Consider the following 18066-nt stretch of genomic DNA (forward strand, 5'->3'; position numbering starts at 1 on the left):
TTAACTCTCTTTAATTAACTAGAAACATAAAACACACAGACAACATTTGGTATCTATTGCACACGTATCTTCCTCTTTGAACATCTGCTAGTCTTAATGTGTTGCCAGACACACAGGAGGTCTGTTAACACCCGTCGAACATCTGCAACTTATTGAGTTAGCTAACAAGAAACGGTAAACAACACTGCTTATTCGTCGTCCAACTTTCTCAATTTGGAATTATATACCTCAAGTCTCTCACGAAGGCTTCGAGAGGCTGGACATTTAGGTCTCTAAGAGATAAAAATCACTCGGGTTTTTCTCCTAACCTGATGTTTTATTGGGTTTAACCGGGGATCAGATTCTATTTAATAAAACAATAGTGTTGGGTTGTTTGTTATACACACACACACATGAAAGTTTAGAGATTACAACAGTAATTGAAAGGGTGAAAGTTTCTCTGTAGCCTCCACGACTTCAGTGGTTCCCATAAGGTTGTCTTCTTGCGTCCAGTGGTTCCAGCAAGGCTGTCTTCTTGCGTCCAGTGGTTCCAGCAAGGTTGTCTTCTTGCGTCCAGTGGTTCCAGCAAGGCTGTCTTCTTGCGTCCAGTGGTTCCAGCAAGGCAGTCTTCTTGCGTCCAGTGGTTCCAGCAAGGCTGTCTTCTTGCGTCCAGTGGTTCCAGCAGGCTGTCTTCTTGCGTCCAGTGGTTCCAGCAAGGCTGTCTTCTTGCGTCCAGTGGTTCCAGCAAGGTTGCCTCTGCGTCAAGTGGTTCCAGCAAGGTTGTCTCTTGTGTCCAGTGCTTTCAAACAGATTACGTACGTCTCCAAAATCTTAGTTGAACGTCTATGAGTGCCCAGCAATTTAACCTCAAGTCCAGTTATGGGACCTTGAGTCCAGCAGTTGCCTTGTTGCGTAGCTGGCCACTGGTACCAGAAAGTCTCCAACGGTGCTATGCAGTAACCAGTGGTGTCCAACGGTAACAAGTATAAGTGGGACAATAAAACAAGATGAACATTAGAAAATAGAACAACAGCACGGGAAAAAGAGGCTAGAACACACAGCAAAAGAAGATCAGGTCCGTAGTACCCGAGTCGTCACCAACTAAGATGCCCTCGTAACGTGTCTGTAACACATGAATGTAACTCAGTAACAGTACAGGCACAGGTAATATTACAGGTATCGAAACACAGTAACAATATAGGCATCTTGTATTGCACATAACAGTAGAAATATCATTGTATTGTAACACTGCAGGTACCGCTATATCGTAACCAACACTACAGGTATCGTACGTAAGACGAAGAAATTGTCATAATACTATCAACAGGAACGATGAGAGGACAAAGATATATATTTAATGATATAAATTTTGATGATATGCAAAACAACCATTCTGAAAGAATAGAGAAATTCCAAGCGCTTTCGTGACTACTCACATTATCAGAGTGGTTGTTTTGCATATTTTGAAATCACCTGTTTACTGTGATCTTATCGCATATATATATATATATATATATATATATATATATATATATATATATATATATATATATATATATATATATATATATATATATATATTATACAGCATTTATGGTTATATTATGAATTCAGTATACACACACACACGTACACACCAATGAAGAGGCGGGGCAAGGAGCTGTGAATCGACCCCTGCAACCACAATTAGGTGAGTACACAAACACAAAATAAATAAAAGCGTAGAGTGAAACAAATAATCAAAGACAAGTAGCTTCATTTAGTTCATGTCTCACCTGAAGACCACAAACAGCAGAACCTGGGTCACAATGCTCGAATTCTCCCCAAGTACCTGGCGTGAACTGACAGGAAGACGGGGAAAAATTGTTATACGTATGCTTTGATCCGTTCTTTTTATTTTTTAGCACATACTGACTCATTTTTTTTTCACATGCTTAACAATTCGTAGACGGGCGAAACTATTTACAAACATTATCTTTCGAACCACAGCAGGATTTGAACCTTCGTACTCTGTGGCTGGGTGGCGAAAGTTCTGTGTATTTTGATTTTGATACAGTGTGTGCAGGTTCGAATCCTGCTCTGGACTGAGAGATATTCTTCCATATATTTAACTATTCCATTTACGCTTACTTGAACTCTTTCTTAGCCATTAATTTACCAAAAAAGGTATTCACCTATTGCTTTAGCTATTCCTTTCTCACCTCTCTCTCTCTCTCTCTCTCTCTCTCTCTCTCTCTCTCTCTCTCTGTTAACCTCAGCTACCCAGGAGTCTAGACAGAGGTCTGGCTACCAGCACTACTTTCCCTAATATATTACGTCCATATAAATATTTTAGCACGTTATTTGTATCTCCTTTATTCCTGTCTTCCATTTAAACACCTTAGTGAATTCCTTCCTAATTCTATGCCTTTCCTGTGACCCTTACGGGTTTAGAGGTTGTTGATGATTATAATCTACGCCTTTCAAGAGTGCAGATTCATTGCCTTCAGTCTGTCTTCGTGGGGAACATTTCTGATACATGGGATCAAAACTGAGGACCTTTCCCAGTCTCTTTCGGTAGATAACTGTACCTCCACCAACTCTTGTTCCTCTTCTTCCTCCTTTCCGTCTTCCTCTTCCTCATCATCCTTGTGTTAAATAAGGGACACAGAGCAGAGAAGAGGTCTTCTTGCTTTCAGAGACCACAAAGAGCTTCATGTAGATGGATATCGTATTGAATAGTCAATGTTTACTTTTTGATGTCTCTCTCCTTAGTTCCTTGTTGGCTGTGTCCTGCGTTAACTTATTACTATCATCTCTCTACCCTTCATTTTCCTGCTCCTTCTACCCTTCATTCCCCTGCTTCTTCTACCCTCCATTCTCCTTCTGTCATTCATTCTCCCTCTCCTTCTACCCTTCATTCTCCTGCTTCTTTCCTTCATTCTTCTGCTCCTCCTACCCTTCATCCTCCTGCTCCTCCTACCCTTCATTCTCCTGCTCCTTCTACCTTCGTTCTCTTTCTGTCATTCATTCTTCTCCTACTCTTCATTCTCGTGCTCCTTCCGCTCCTTATTCTCTTCTCCCTCCTTCAAGGCTTTTCACTCACCTTGGGAAGATCGTGCACGCCGGTCAAGATTTCACCGTCGTAGTTACACTGTACCTCAATATTCTCGACAGCCACGTCGTCGTGCAATATTCCCTGAGGTTCCAGCACCTCCGCTCTCATACCCGTCAGGAAGCCTTCGTGGCACACACGCATGCCTGCAGGAGCAACCAAGAGAGTTGGAAGAATTAGACACATGTGCAACATCTGGGTATCTTTATTTGTAGATATTTCGCCAACCAGTGAAGGGCACCGTAGTGTTCCTCACTGGATGGCGAGCACCGCAGAGCACCGTAGTGCTCTTTACCAGTTCCAAGGTTGACGGAATGATTACTTCATCTTTTGTATGTATTTCTTCACATTATGTCCTCGTATTGTACTGGATGGCGAAACGTCTATAATAAAGATACCCGGATGTTGCACATGTGTCTAATTATTCCTCTTGTGGGTACTGTGTATTACTTTTCTACAGGAGAGTTGTTGTGGAACTGTTTGGCGGTCATGTGTCTGAAATTGTTCCAGTTAGGTGGTCGTGTGTCTCTGGAGTTGTTCCAGTACAGTGGTTGTGTGTGTCTGAAATTGTTCCAGTAAGGCTGTCATGTGTGCCTGGAATTGTTCCAGTAAGGTGGTCGTGTGTGCCTGGAATTGTTCCAGTAAGGTGGTCTTTGTCTCTCAAACTGTTCCAGAAAAGTTTAATGTGTCTCGAAAGCTTTCAGAAACGTCGTAATATAGCACACGATACTATCACTTCGAGGTTTTTCTCAATTATCTCTCTCTCTCTCTCTCTCTCTCTCTCTCTCTCTCTCTCTCTCACCTTGCCACTCGCCAGTGGTACCGACAACGGAGGTGACGTAGCCAGTGTCAAAGTGATCCTTATCACTGCAGTAAAGCTTCACGCCGCTCATTGCGGTCTCATCAGTAGCTCCGCTTGGCTCAAACTGCAACCAAAAAGGGAAGATTAATACACAAATAACCCGCACATAGGGGAGAGAGAGAGAGAGAGAGAGAGAGAGAGAGAGAAAGCCTGATTTGAACCACTAACACAAAAGATGATACACAGGTAGGTAATGTTTGTCAGGAAACAGGGCAAGTGTTTCCTGACGCGGGTCTTAGTCATGTGATGACCCACAGCTGGGGCATTTGGTCATCTGACAGATGCCTTCCACTGGCTTACTCCTCCACCCCTTTAAATATTATAGTTATGATTTCAAGCAATAAAACCTAATTGATTTTTTGAACTAACACAAGAGAGTGAGGGAGCCAGTATATATATGCGAGGGGGGTAGGGACGGGACCAAGAGAGGAAGACAAAGAAGTAGTGGTAACGCTGGTAGTACAAGTACTAGTAGTGGTGGTAGTAGTAGTAGTGGTGGTAGTAAAAAGAAGGGAGAGTAACTTAAGTGGCAGAAGAGATAGGAAAGGGAGTACAGGGTAGATGGGAAAGGTATTGATTTCTCACAGCTTGTTTGCTGTGATCACAGCTCTATGAGCAAAGCTCTTTGGCTCTAATGAGGCTAATTAACTGGCAGTAGAACTCTGTTATCATTATAATTTTTGTTTTTGTTATTTTTATAGACAGGTTACCAGTTCAATAGATATGGACATTAATGTATGTTTCATTGATAGATATTCATGTTTTAAATAGTAGCAACTTATACAGTCAATGTATTTATAAAATCAAAAGATTTATTAGCCGATATGCATGTAGTTATGTATATGTATTAATATTCATTTACTTTCTTTACAGTTTTAGTATTTTTTTTAATAAAATTGTCTAGTACACTTCTGCCATCGTCTGCTACTGTGTCCATCAGGCTTCCTTAGTGTCCATCAGGCTTCCTTAGTGTCCGTCAGGCTCCCATAGGGTCCATCAGGCTTCCATAGTGTCCGTCAGGCTTCCTTAGTGTCCATCAGGCTTCCTTAGTGTCCATCAGGCTTCCACAGTGTCCGTCAGGCTTCCACAGTGTCCATCAGGCTTCCATAGTGTCCGTCAGGCTCCCAGAGCTTCCATCAGGCTTCCATAGTGTCCGTCAGGCTCCCAGAGTTTCCACCAGGCTTCCACAGTGTCCATCAGGCTTCCTTAGTGTCCTTCAGGCTCCCAGAGCTACCACCAGGCTTCCACAGTGTCCATCAGGCTTCCTTAGTGTCCGTCAGGCTCCCAGAGTTTCCACCAGGCTTCCATAGTGTCCGTCAGGCTCCCAGAGCTCCCACCAGGCTTCCATAGTGTCCGTCAGGCTCCCAGAGCTTCCACCAGGCTTCCATAGTGTCCGTCAGGCTCCCAGAGTTTCCACCAGGCTTCCATAGTGTCCGTCAGGCTCCCAGAGTTTCCACCAGGCTTCCATAGTGTCCGTCAGGCTCCCAGAGTTTCCACCAGGCTTCCATAGTGTCCGTCAGGCTCCCAGAGTTTCCATCAGGCTTCCATAGTGTCCGTCAGGCTCCCAGAGTTTCCACCAGGCTTCCATAGTGTCCGTCAGGCTCCCAGAGCTTCCACCAGGCTTCCTTAGTGTCCGTCAGGCTCCCAGAGTTTCCACCAGGCTTCCATAGTGTCCGTCAGGCTCCCAGAGCTTCCACCAGGCTTCCATAGTGTCCGTCAGGCTCCCAGAGCTTCCACCAGGCTTCCTTAGTGTCCGTCAGGCTCCCAGAGTTTCCACCAGGCTTCCATAGTGTCCGTCAGGCTCCCAGAGCTTCCACCAGGCTTCCATAGTGTCCGTCAGGCTCCCAGAGCTTCCACCAGGCTTCCATAGTGTCCGTCAGGCTCCCAGAGCTTCCACCAGGCTTCCACAGTGTCCGTCAGGCTCCCAGAGTGTCCGTCAGGCTCCCAGAGCTTCCACCAGGCTTCCTTAGTGTCCGTCAGGCTCCCAGAGCTTCCACCAGGCTTCCATAGTGTCCGTCAGGCTCCCAGAGCTTCCACCAGGCTTCTGTTGTTATCTCCGACGTCATCTCCGTCAGTATCATTATCACTTCCACCAGCCCCGTTAACATGTAGCAGTCATCTCACACTGCATCTCCACCACTAGTGTCACCACCCTTCCCTCCTACACCACCACCCACACTAACACCAACACTACCACCACCACCACTTCCATCAGTCTTCCTCCTACATCACCACCACTAACACCACCTCCATTAATTTCTACCTATCCATCAGTCACTAATTTGAGTGTTAATATCGTGCGTGGGCCTCACTTTTCGACCTTGAAACACGGAATAAAAAAAAATGCTTAGATCTTGAATTTATAAAAAGATAAGAGTAATTTGGATTCTCAAAACTGCCTTAAGAAACCTTACGCCTATGGCAAGTTCGTTTATGGTAGCCTTAGGTCTATGGCATATACCTCTAAATGGAAACCCTTGCCTCATGACAGTGCTAAGGCTGCTGCAATACTCGGCCTGTTGCAGCCTTTGCACTGTTTACTTACCCTGACTTCGAAGCCGTGTGAGTAGCTGCCTTCCTCACAGAACTCTACGGGTCCCCAGTCACCCCAGTCGATGCCGTTGCTGAGGGTCAGTGTACTGGTCACGTTTTCCCTGTAGTCGATATCTGTGGGAGAAAGGAACGGTGAAGTGTGCTCCTGGAAGACGAAGAAGAGCTAACTCGAAGTTCCTAGGAAGGAGACAACGGTGATGTTTACTACTAGAAGATAGCGAGGTAGCTGGCAATAAGTGTCAGGGGTCCAAGACGTTTCAACTGCCTCCCAGGATACTTAAGGGGGTTTACCAATAAATCCCTGGCTGTCTTCAAGAAGGCGTTGGACAGGCACCTAAAGTCAGTACCTGATCCGACCCTGATCCACCACTGATCACGAACGCTTATGGAAGAAAGAGATACTCGAAGTGGTTTTTGAGGTCAGAGCCGTGACGTGCTCATTGAAGATCAACACCCCGAAGTCTCCTCTGTGAAGACTTCCAGCTCCCTAAATCTTTTTCATACGGATTTAGTGCTTCTTAATATAACAGTTTTTTATTATAATTAAATATTCATTTAGCTGTAGCTTCTATATAGACCTTAAGGTCATTTATATCTGTCTCCTTCGATGCTAAATGTCAAGGTGAAGAGTGACCCTAACCGTATCAATGATAGACTTTAGAATTAATAGCTAGGGAAACGGAAGATAACATGTCCTTCAACTATAGCGAAGGACTCGTACTGACCTAGAGAGGCAACGCCCTGGATTAGGCAGAGCGCCAGGAGATGCAGGAGGACACTGAAGGTGTTCATCTCGAGAGAGGTGAGGGGGTAATGAATGTACTCAAGCCTTACTCTCTTTTATACCCTACTCACTGGCATCTTCACTCTTAACACCATCACTCACTCCCTCCTTGTATTTCCCTTTCTTTTTCTCCATTTCTTTTTATCTCCCCTCCCTCCCTAATCCATCATACTTCCATCCCAGTGTCTCCTCTTCCCATTTCTCTTTCACATTCGTATTAAACCTCTTGCCACGGAGTTTCATGTAAACGCATCATTATACTTTAGTATGTCACATTTCACGGAACGGACGGGATTCGAACTCATGGTAAGCTTGCCCTAAGATCAACAGGAAAATGCTTTAACCAACAAACCATGCCGGCCAAATAGGATTCATCCAACTTGGTGTGTGTGTGTATATATATCGGCCGTCTCCCACCGAGGCAGGGTAACCCGAAAGAGAAGAAACACTTTCATCATCACTCACCCCATCACTGTCTTGTCAGAGTCGTGTCTACACTACAGTTTAAAAACTGCAATATATCTCTCAGATCTTCCTCTGAATCGTCGAAATATTAAAAATCAGACTTATTATCATTTTTCTCATTTTTTAAATAGTGGGAATTTAACAAGCAAATTGTTCAGTATTAATTTCTGGCGTTTGTAAAGAATTTTTTTTAATGAAAAAAATTCTGGCTATATTGGTGCGTGTAGTAGTATATTGTTGAGTATATTTTGAGGTTTTTGTGACTATTTTCAAGGTTTTTCTCAGCTTGGATGACTATCCCAAGGTCTTTCTCAAGTTCCATGACTACTCCAAGGTCTTTCTCAAGTTCCATGACTACTCCAAGATCTTTCTCAAGCTTCATGACTACTCCAAGATCTTTCTCAAGCTTCATGACTACTCCAAGATCTTTCTCAAGCTTCATGACTACTCCAAGATCTTTCTCAAGCTTCATGACTACTCCAAGATCTTTCTCAAGTTCCATGACTACTCCAAGATCTTTCTCAAGTTCCATGACTACTCCAAGGTCTTTCTCAAGTTCCATGACTACTCCAAGATCTTTCTCAAGTTCCATGACTACTCCAAGATCTTTCTCAAGTTCCATGACTACTCCAAGATCTTTCTCAAGTTCCATGACTACTCCAAGATCTTTCTCAAGTTCCATGACTACTCCAAGATCTTTCTCAAGTTCCATGACTACATCTTTCTCAAGTTCCGATCAAGTTCCATGACTCTCAAGATCTTTCCCAAGTTCCATACCATGACTACTCCAAGGTCTTTCTCAAGTTCCATGACTACTCCAAGATCTTTCTCAAGTTCCATGACTACTCCAAGGTCTTTCTCAAGTTCCATGACTACTCCAAGGTCTTTCTCAAGTTCCATGACTACTCCAAGGTCTTTCCCATGTTGCGTGACGGGTCCAGAGTCTTCCTCTACCATTATCTCTGAGTATCTACACGTAACGCTCTCTCTAACTATATTCAAATCATTTTCACCTTCAACTTCTCTGACCACTGCGACAGTCAGAGAGAGAGAGAGAGAGAGAGAGAGAGAGAGAGAGAGAGAGAGAGAGAGAGAGAGAGACAGTGAAGCATACAGGTATATGTATATAGAGACAGACATTCCAGCACACTGATAAATAATACATCTTTGCCATCGCCTGCCATTTCGTTATTTTCTAATATTCAATTTTGGAACTTCTGTCAGCTGGAAACTTCTATTTTTTTCGCGCATTACTTATGGAATTTACCCTTGAGTGAGGATAAGTGAGGTAAGATGTGTGTTAACGTGGCTATCAGGGATCATATGGCATTAATTCCCAGAGATACACTGTTTACCTGCCATGGTGAAATTGTGTGTGTGTGCTCGCGCGCGCGCGTGTGTTGCAGCACTCACCTGTATGTGGGTCGATTCATAGCTCTTAACTGGTCGCTACTAGATCCATTCTTTCCCCGCTCCAAGAGCCTTATTATACCTCTTCTTACAACTATGTATGGATCCTACTTCCACTACATCTCTCTCCAGACTGTTCCACTTCCTGACAACTCTGTGACCGAGGAAATACTTCCTAACATTCCTTTGAATCATCTGAGTTTTGAACTTCCAGTTGTGACCCCTTGTTGCTGTATTCCATCTCTGAAATTTTGTAGTCCTGTCTACCTTGTCAATTCCTCTTAGTATTTTATACGTCGTTATTATGTCTCCCCTATCCCTCATTAGGGTGAGTTCCCTTAACCTCTCCGAGATTAGTCTTGTTGCATACCTTTCCACTTTTCAAATTTCTTGACGTCTTTGACAAGGTGTGGGTTCTACACTGGTGTTGCATACTCCAATATGGGCCAGATGTGTACAGTGACGTGAATGACTCCTTAGATGTTGAAACGCTATTCTCAGGTTTGCTATAGCGGTTATTTGGTTGATGTGTGCCTCAGGAGATGTGCTCGGTATAATGATTACCCCAAGATCCTTTTCCTTGAGTGAGGTTTGCAGCCTTTGAACCTCTAGCCTTGACTCTGTCTGCGATCTTCTTTGTCCTTCCCCAGGCTTCATGACTTTGCACTTGGTGGGGGTTAAACCCCAGGAGCCATTTGTTGGACCATTCTTGCAGCCTGTCCAGACCCCTTTGTAATCTTAACTGATCCTCGTCCGCTTGTATTCTCCTCATTAGTTTCACATCATCAGCAAACAGGCACACCTCTGAATGTGTGTGTGTGTGTGTGTGTGTGTGTGTGTGTGTGTGTGTGTGTGTGTGTGTGTGTGTGCGCGTGCGTGCGTACGTGTACTTGTATGTGTGTGTATTACGCAAGGCCATTTATTTCATATATCACTAACCAGTGGGAAGTTGTGTACTGGTGCCAGATAACAATTCACCCTAGGAGCTAGATAATGACTCTCACGAAGCCAGATAGTGACTCCCGCGGACTCAGGTACTCCCTCGGAGCCAGATAGGTACACCCACTGAGCCAGATAGGTACACCCACTGAGCCAGATATACACCCACGGAGCCAGATAGATGCACCCACGGAGCCAAATAGGTACACCCACGGAGCCAGATAGGTATACCCACGGAGCCAGATAGGTACACCCACGGAGCCAGATAGGTACACCCACGGAGCCAGATAGGTACACCCACGGAGTCAGATATACACCCACGGAGCCAGATAGGTACACCCACGGAGCCAGATAGGTACACCCACTGAGCCAGATAGGTACACCCACTGAGCCAGATAGGTACACCCACGGAGCCAGATATACACCCACGGAGCCAGATAAACCCACGGAGCCAGATAGGTACACCCACAGAGCCAGATCACACACACACACACACGCGAGATTGTAAATTTTCAGAGAATAGGGGGGTGTTCGAAGGGGAGAAACCGACCAATCAAGCTGATTCTCAGGACGGAAACAGTGCGGAACAGGATCCTCCAAGAGAAACCACGATTGAAATACTCGGAAGAGTACAAGAGGGTGTTCCTAGACAGAGACAGAACAAAATCAGAACGACAGCAGCTGAGGGAGAGGACAATAAAGCGAAAGGAGCTAAGAAAAGAGACAAGGAGGGAACCAGCAGAGGTCACTCAGAGCAGAACAGAACAGCAAGGGCAAGCACACACACAACTATTCTCAGAACCATACAACCTATCACACCATCCCAACACACACTACAATCCATACCCACAGCCTCCACCCAACACCGAGCTATAGAATCCCACAGTATGCCACCAGGTCTCCCACCCTCACAGGCCCCCCAAACCACAGTGTTGGAAAGGAAACTGAAGGTATGGTACACAAACGCTGATGGAATAACAAATAAGTGGGAGGAGTGGCATGAAAGAGTCAAAGAAGCATCACCGGACATCATAGCTCTCACAGAAACCAAGCTTACAGGTATGATAACAGATGCCATCTTTCCAACGGGATACCAAATCCTGAGGAAAGACAGAGGGAACAGGGGGGGTGGAGGAGTGGCGTTGCTGATCAAAAATCGCTGGAATTTTGATGAGCTGGAGAGAGGAGACAGCGGAGAAGAAAGTGATTACATAGCGGGAACACTTCACTCTGGAGGTCCCAAGGTGGTAATAGCAGTGATGTATAACCCACCACAGAACAGCAGGAGGCCAAGGCAAGAGTACGACGAGAGCAATAGAGCGATGGTTGACACACTGGCTAGAGTGGACAGAAGAGCTCATGCATGCAGGGCAAAGCTCCTGATCATGGGTGACTTTAACCACAAGGAGATCGATTGGGAGAACTTGGACCCACATGGGGGCCAAGATACATGGAGGGCTAAGATGATGGAGGTGGTACTGGAAAACTTCATGTGCCAACACGTAAGGGACACTACAAGAGAGAGAGGAGAGGATGAACCAGCAAGGCTGGACTTAGTATTCACCTTGAGTAGTGCAGATATCGAGGACATCACATATGAAAGACCCCTTGGGGCCAGTGACCATGTGGTTTTAAGCTTCGAATACACAGTAGAGCTACAAGTGGAGGGAGAAGCAGGAAGGCCAGGACGAATGAAGCCAAACTACAAGAAAGGGGACTACACAGGAATGAGGAACTACCTGAACGGGGTTCAGTGGGACAGAGAACTGGCAGGGAAGCCAGTTAATGAGATGATGGAATATGTAGCAACAAAATGCAAGGAGGCTGAGGAGAGGTTTGTACCCAAGGGTAACAGGATTAATGAAAAAGCCAGGATGAGCCCATGGTTTACCCAAAGGTGCAGGGAGGCAAAAACCAAGTGTGCTAGGGAATGGAAGAAATATAGAAGGCAAAGGACCCAGGAGAATAAGGAGAACAGTCGTAGAGCCAGAAACGAATATGCACAGATAAGAAGGGAGGCCCAAAGACAATATGAAAATGACATAGCAGCGAAAGCCAAATCTGACCCGAAACTGTTGTACAGCCACATCAGGAGGAAAACAACAGTCAAGGACCAGGTAATCAGGCTAAGGAAGGAAGGAGGAGAGACAACAATAAATGACCGTGAAGTATGTGAAGAACTCAACAAGAGATTCAAAGAAGTGTTCACAGAGGAGACAGAAGGGACTCCAGAAAGACGGAGAGGTGGGGCACACCACCAAGTGCTGGACACAGTGCACACAACCGAGGAAGAAGTGAAGAGGCTTCTGAGTGAGCTAGATACCTCAAAGGCAATGGGGCCAGATAACATCTCCCCATGGGTATTGAGAGAGGGAGCAGAGGCGCTATGTGTACCCCTAACAACAATATTCAATACATCTATCGAAACAGGGAGATTGCCTGAGGCATGGAAGACAGCAAATGTAGTCCCAATCTTTAAAAAAGGAGACAGACATGAAGCATTAAACTACAGACCAGTGTCACTGACATGTATAGTATGCAAAATCATGGAGAAGATTATCAGGAGAAGAGTGGTGGAACACCTAGAAAGGAATGATCTCATCAACAGCAGCCAACATGGTTTCAGGGACGGGAAATCCTGTGTCACAAACCTACTGGAGTTCTATGACATGGTGACAGCAGTAAGACAAGAGAGAGAGGGGTGGGTGGATTGCATTTTCTTGGACTGCAAGAAGGCGTTTGACACAGTTCCACACAAGAGATTGGTGCAAAAACTGGAGGACCAAGCAGGGATAACAGGGAAGGCACTACAATGGATCAGGGAATACTTGTCAGGAAGACAGCAGCGAGTCATGGTACGTGGCGAGGTGTCAGAGTGGGCACCTGTGACCAGCGGGGTCCCGCAGGGGTCAGTCCTAGGACCAGTGCTGTTTCTGGTATTTGTGAACGACATGACGGAAGGAATAGACTCTGAGGTGTCCCTGTTTGCAGATGACGTGAAGTTGATGAGAAGAATTCACTCGATCGAAGACCAGGCAGAACTACAAAGGGATCTGGACAGGCTGCAGACCTGGTCCAGCAATTGGCTCCTGGAGTTCAATCCCACCAAGTGCAAAGTCATGAAGATTGGGGAAGGGCAAAGAAGGCCGCAGACGGAGTACAGTCTAGGGGGTCAGAGACTACAAACCTCACTCAAGGAAAAAGATCTTGGGGTGAGTATAACACCAGGCACATCTCCTGAAGCGCACATCAACCAAATAACTGCTGCAGCATATGGGCGCCTAGCAAACCTCAGAACAGCATTCCGACATCTTAATAAGGAATCATTCAGGACCCTGTACACCGTGTACGTTAGGCCCATATTGGAGTATGCGGCACCAGTTTGGAACCCACACCTAGCCAAGCACGTGAAGAAACTAGAGAAAGTGCAAAGGTTTGCAACAAGACTAGTCCCAGAGCTAAGAGGTATGTCCTACGAGGAGAGGTTAAGGGAAATCAACCTGACGACACTGGAGGACAGGAGAGATAGGGGGGACATGATAACGACATACAAAATACTGAGAGGAATTGACAAGGTGGACAAAGACAGGATGTTCCAGAGATTGGACACAGTAACAAGGGGACACAGTTGGAAGCTGAAGACACAGATGAATCACAGGGATGTTAGGAAGTATTTCTTCAGCCACAGAGTAGTCAGTAAGTGGAATAGTTTGGGAAGCGATGTAGTGGAGGCAGGATCCATACATAGCTTTAAGCAGAGGTATGATAAAGCTCACGGCTCAGGGAGAGTGACCTAGTAGCGATCAGTGAAGAGGCGGGGCCAGGAGCTTGGACTCGACCCCCGCAACCTCAGCTAGGTGAGTACACACACCTATCAAATCCCTTTCATATTTAATATAGAAATGTTGTAAATAGTCATGACAACATTTGTATCGTAAAATGATACGATACAATGATATGATACAATGATACGATACAATGATACGATACAATGATACGATACAATGATACGATACAATGATACGATACAATGATACGATACAATGATACGATACAATGATACGATACAATGATACGATACAATGATACGATACAATGATACGATACAATGATACGATACAATGGGGTTGTTGGTGTTCTCATAATTAAGGAGAAACTAAGGTTAGAAATGAGACAGAAAGCTGTTGTGGAAAAATAGTACTAGACTGTTTAAATAGTATCCAGGTTAGGCAGTAAATGCTACTATCACTAGTGATAGTATCCTGGATAGGCAGTAAATGCTACTATCACTAGTAATAGTATCCTGGATAGGCAGTAAATGCTACTATCACTAGTAATAGTATCCTGGATAGGCAGTAAATGCTACTATCACTAGTGATAGTATCCTGGATAGGCAGTAAATGCTACTATCACTAGTGATAGTATCCTGGATAGGCAGTAAATGCTACTATCACTAGTGATAGTATCCTGGATAGGCAGTAAATGCTACTATCACTAGTGATAGTATCCAGGATAGGCAGTAAATGCTACTATCACTAGTGATAGTATCCAGGATAGGCAGTAAATGCTACTATCATTAGTGATAGTATCCTGGATAGGCAGTAAATGCTATCACTAGTGATAGTATCCAGGATAGGCAGTAAATGCTACTATCACTAGTGATAGTATCCAGGATAGGCAGTAAATGCTACTATCATTAGTGATAGTATCCAGGATAGGCAGTAAATGCTACTATCACTAGTGATAGTATCCAGGATAGGCAGTAAATGCTACTATCACTAGTGATAGTATCCTGGATAGGCAGTAAATGCTACTATCATTAGTGATAGTATCCTGGATAGGCAGTAAATGCTATCACTAGTGATAGTATCCAGGATAGGCAGTAAATGCTACTATCACTAGTGATAGTATCCAGGATAGGCAGTAAATGCTACTATCATTAGTGATAGTATCCAGGATAGGCAGTAAATGCTACTATCACTAGTGATAGTATCCAGGATAGGCAGTAAATGCTACTATCATTAGTGATAGTATCCAGGATAGGCAGTAAATGCTACTATCACTAGTGATAGTATCCAGGATAGGCAGTAAATGCTACTATCATTAGTGATAGTATCCTGGATAGGCAGTAAATGCTACTATCATTAGTGATAGTATCCAGGATAGGCAGTAAATACTACTATCATTAGTGATAGTATCCTGGATAGGCAGTAAATACTACTACTTTTAACATTATTAATTCATTATTAATTGCAAGGAGCACTGAAAAATCAACGTATATAACTTTATTATTGAAAAAAATCTTATATATTAAAAACCAAAATAGCTTGAAAAAGGACAGGGTTGATTTTACTTAAACGAGGATGATAAACGAGTATGATAAACGAGTATGATAAACGAGTATGATAAACGAGTATGATAAACGAGGATGATAAACGAGTATGATAAACGAGTATGATAAACGAGTATGATAAACGAGGATGATAAACGAGTATGATAAACGAGTATGATAAACGAGGATGATAAACGAGGATGATAAACGAATGATAGAATTTAATGTAGGGTGACAAGTCATGGTAGAATGTGACAGTGAAAACCAAGTGTAACGAAGGTTTTTGAGTTTGTGATAGTTTCCTCGGCTTACAACTGAGGTACTCGGGTTCAACACTGGGGCGAGTGGAGACGATGGGCATGTTTCTTTACTCCTGTTGCCCCTGTTTATCCCCACTCCACCACTGTTACATTCACTCTACCACTGTTACATTCACTCTACCACTGTAACATTCCCACTCCACCACTGCAGCAATCCCACTCCACTGCAGCAATCCCACTCCACTGCAGCAATCCCACTCCACCACTGCAGCAATCCCACTCCACCGCAACATTCCCACTCCACCACTGCAACATTCCCACTCCACCACTGCAACATTCCCACTCCACTGCAGCATTCCCACTCCACTGCAACATTCCCACTCCACTGCAACATTCCCACTCCACCACTGCAACATTCCCACTCCACTGCAACATTCCCACTCCACTGCAACATTCCCACTCCACCACTGCAACATTCCCACTCCACTGCAACATTCCCACTCCACCAATACAACATTCCCACTCCACCAATACAACATTCCCACTCCACCACTGCAACATTCCCACTCCACCACTGCAACATTCCCACTCCACCACTGCAACATTCCCACTCCACTGCAACATTCCCACTCCACTGCAACATTCCCACTCCACCACTGCAACATTCCCACTCCACCACTGCAACATTCCCACTCCACCACTGCAACATTCCCACTCCACCACTGCAACATTCCCACTCCACCACTGCAACATTCCCACTCCACCACTGCAACATTCCCAATCCACCACTGCAACATTCCCAATCCACCACTGCAACATTCCCACTCCACCACTGCAACATTCCCACTCCACTGCAACATTCCCACTCCACTGCAACATTCCCACTCCACTGCAACATTCCCACTCCACTGCAACATTCCCACTCCACCACTGCAACATTCCCACTCCACAACATTCCCACTCCACCACTGCAACATTCCCACTCCACCACAACATTCCCACTCCACCACTACAACATTCCCACTCCACCACAACATTCCCACTCCACCACTACAACATTCCCACTCACATCAGATCTTAGATAAACATTCACAGAAATTCTTAAAAAAACAACCAACGATATTTTTCCATCATTTAATATTCAATATATCCAAAAGAAAAAAAAGAATTGTTGTTAATGCTTCAACTCTTGCATTATACCGTCATTATTCAATATATATATATTTGTAATTCTGGACATTCCGAGAAAAATTCATATATTTTTACTTTCTGTTCAGTTTTTTTTCAGAAATTCGCTTATAAAAGCCCTTTAAAATTGTACATATATATTATTTATAGATATACATTTATTTATATAGATATGCTAGAAAAAGCTTGTCCAGGAGATTTGTATCATTCAGTGTTTTGTAGTAGGTACAACTATTCGTGCCGAATAGGTAAAACTGGTCAATTAGCAAGAACTCATTTAAAATTAAGTCCTTTCTAAAATTTTCTCTTATACGTTTAAAGATATATTTTTTTTCATTTATGTTAATGTAAAAATTAATAATTTTGTACCAAAAGAACCTTAGAAAACTTACCTAACCTTATTATAACAAGCGCAATTTAATTTAGCCTAATCCAACTAAATATATTTTAGATAAGTTTACAATAATTTAATAATAAACAAACACAATGAAATATTTTTTTCGTTAGGTTCAGAATGATTTTTGCGAAATTATTGCATACACAAATTTTCGCTTGCCTTATTCGGCAAGAAGAGCGTTGCTATTTAAGCTATAATCGCAAGCTTTACCTATTCGGCACGACATATATATATATATGTATATATATATATATAATATATATATATGTATATATATATATATATAATATATATATATATATATATATATATATATATATATATATATATATATATATATATATATATATATATATATATATATATATATATATATATATATATGTCGTGCCGAATAGGCAGAACTTGCGATCTTGGCTTAAATAGCAACGCTCATCTTGCCATATAGGACAAGTGAAAATTTGTGTATGCAATAATTTCGCCAAAATCATTCTGAACCTAACGAAAAAAATATATTTCACTGTGTTTGTTTAGTATTAAATTATTGTAAACAAATCTAAAATATATTTAGTTGGGTTAGGCTAAAATAAATTGTTCTTGTTATAATAAGGTTAGGTAAGTTTTCTAAGATTCTTTTGGTGCAAAATTAAAATTTTTTACATTAACATTAATGAAAAAAATATATCTTTAAACGTATAAGAGAAAATTTTAGAAAGGACTTAATTTTAAATGAGTTCTTGCTAATTGACCAGTTTTACATATTCGGCACGACATATATATATATTATATATATATATATATAT

At 43.2% G+C, this 18066-nt stretch overlaps 1 protein-coding gene across 1 annotated transcript; it reads right to left on the reverse strand.

Moving 5' to 3' along the window:
- Positions 1-627: 627 nt before the first annotated feature.
- On the reverse strand, positions 628-7367 carry LOC128702241 (vitelline membrane outer layer protein 1). Its single transcript, XM_070102851.1, has 6 exons — positions 7214-7367; positions 6481-6602; positions 3876-3999; positions 3065-3219; positions 1755-1820; positions 628-1102 (listed from the first exon to the last, which is right to left on the reverse strand). Exons 1-6 carry the CDS (start codon positions 7278-7280, stop codon positions 1028-1030), a joined length of 609 nt encoding a protein of 202 aa, XP_069958952.1. The 5' UTR covers positions 7281-7367; the 3' UTR covers positions 628-1027.
- Positions 7368-18066: the final 10699 nt, after the last annotated feature.

This window comes from Cherax quadricarinatus, chromosome 83 (genome assembly GCF_038502225.1).
Source record: "Cherax quadricarinatus isolate ZL_2023a chromosome 83, ASM3850222v1, whole genome shotgun sequence".
NCBI classification, from domain to species: Eukaryota; Metazoa; Arthropoda; class Malacostraca; order Decapoda; family Parastacidae; genus Cherax; species Cherax quadricarinatus.

Coding starts and splice junctions, on each gene's coding strand:
- LOC128702241 (XM_070102851.1), bottom strand. CDS start 7,280: ATGAACACCTTCAGTGTCCTCCTGCATCTCCTGGCGCTCTGCCTAATC. Junction 3,220..3,875: donor TACCACTGGCGAGTGGCAAG/GTGAGAGAGAGA, acceptor TTGCTCCTGCAG/GCATGCGTGTGTGCCACGAA. Junction 1,103..1,754: donor CTGCTGTTTGTGGTCTTCAG/GTGAGACATGAA, acceptor CATGTGTTACAG/ACACGTTACGAGGGCATCTT.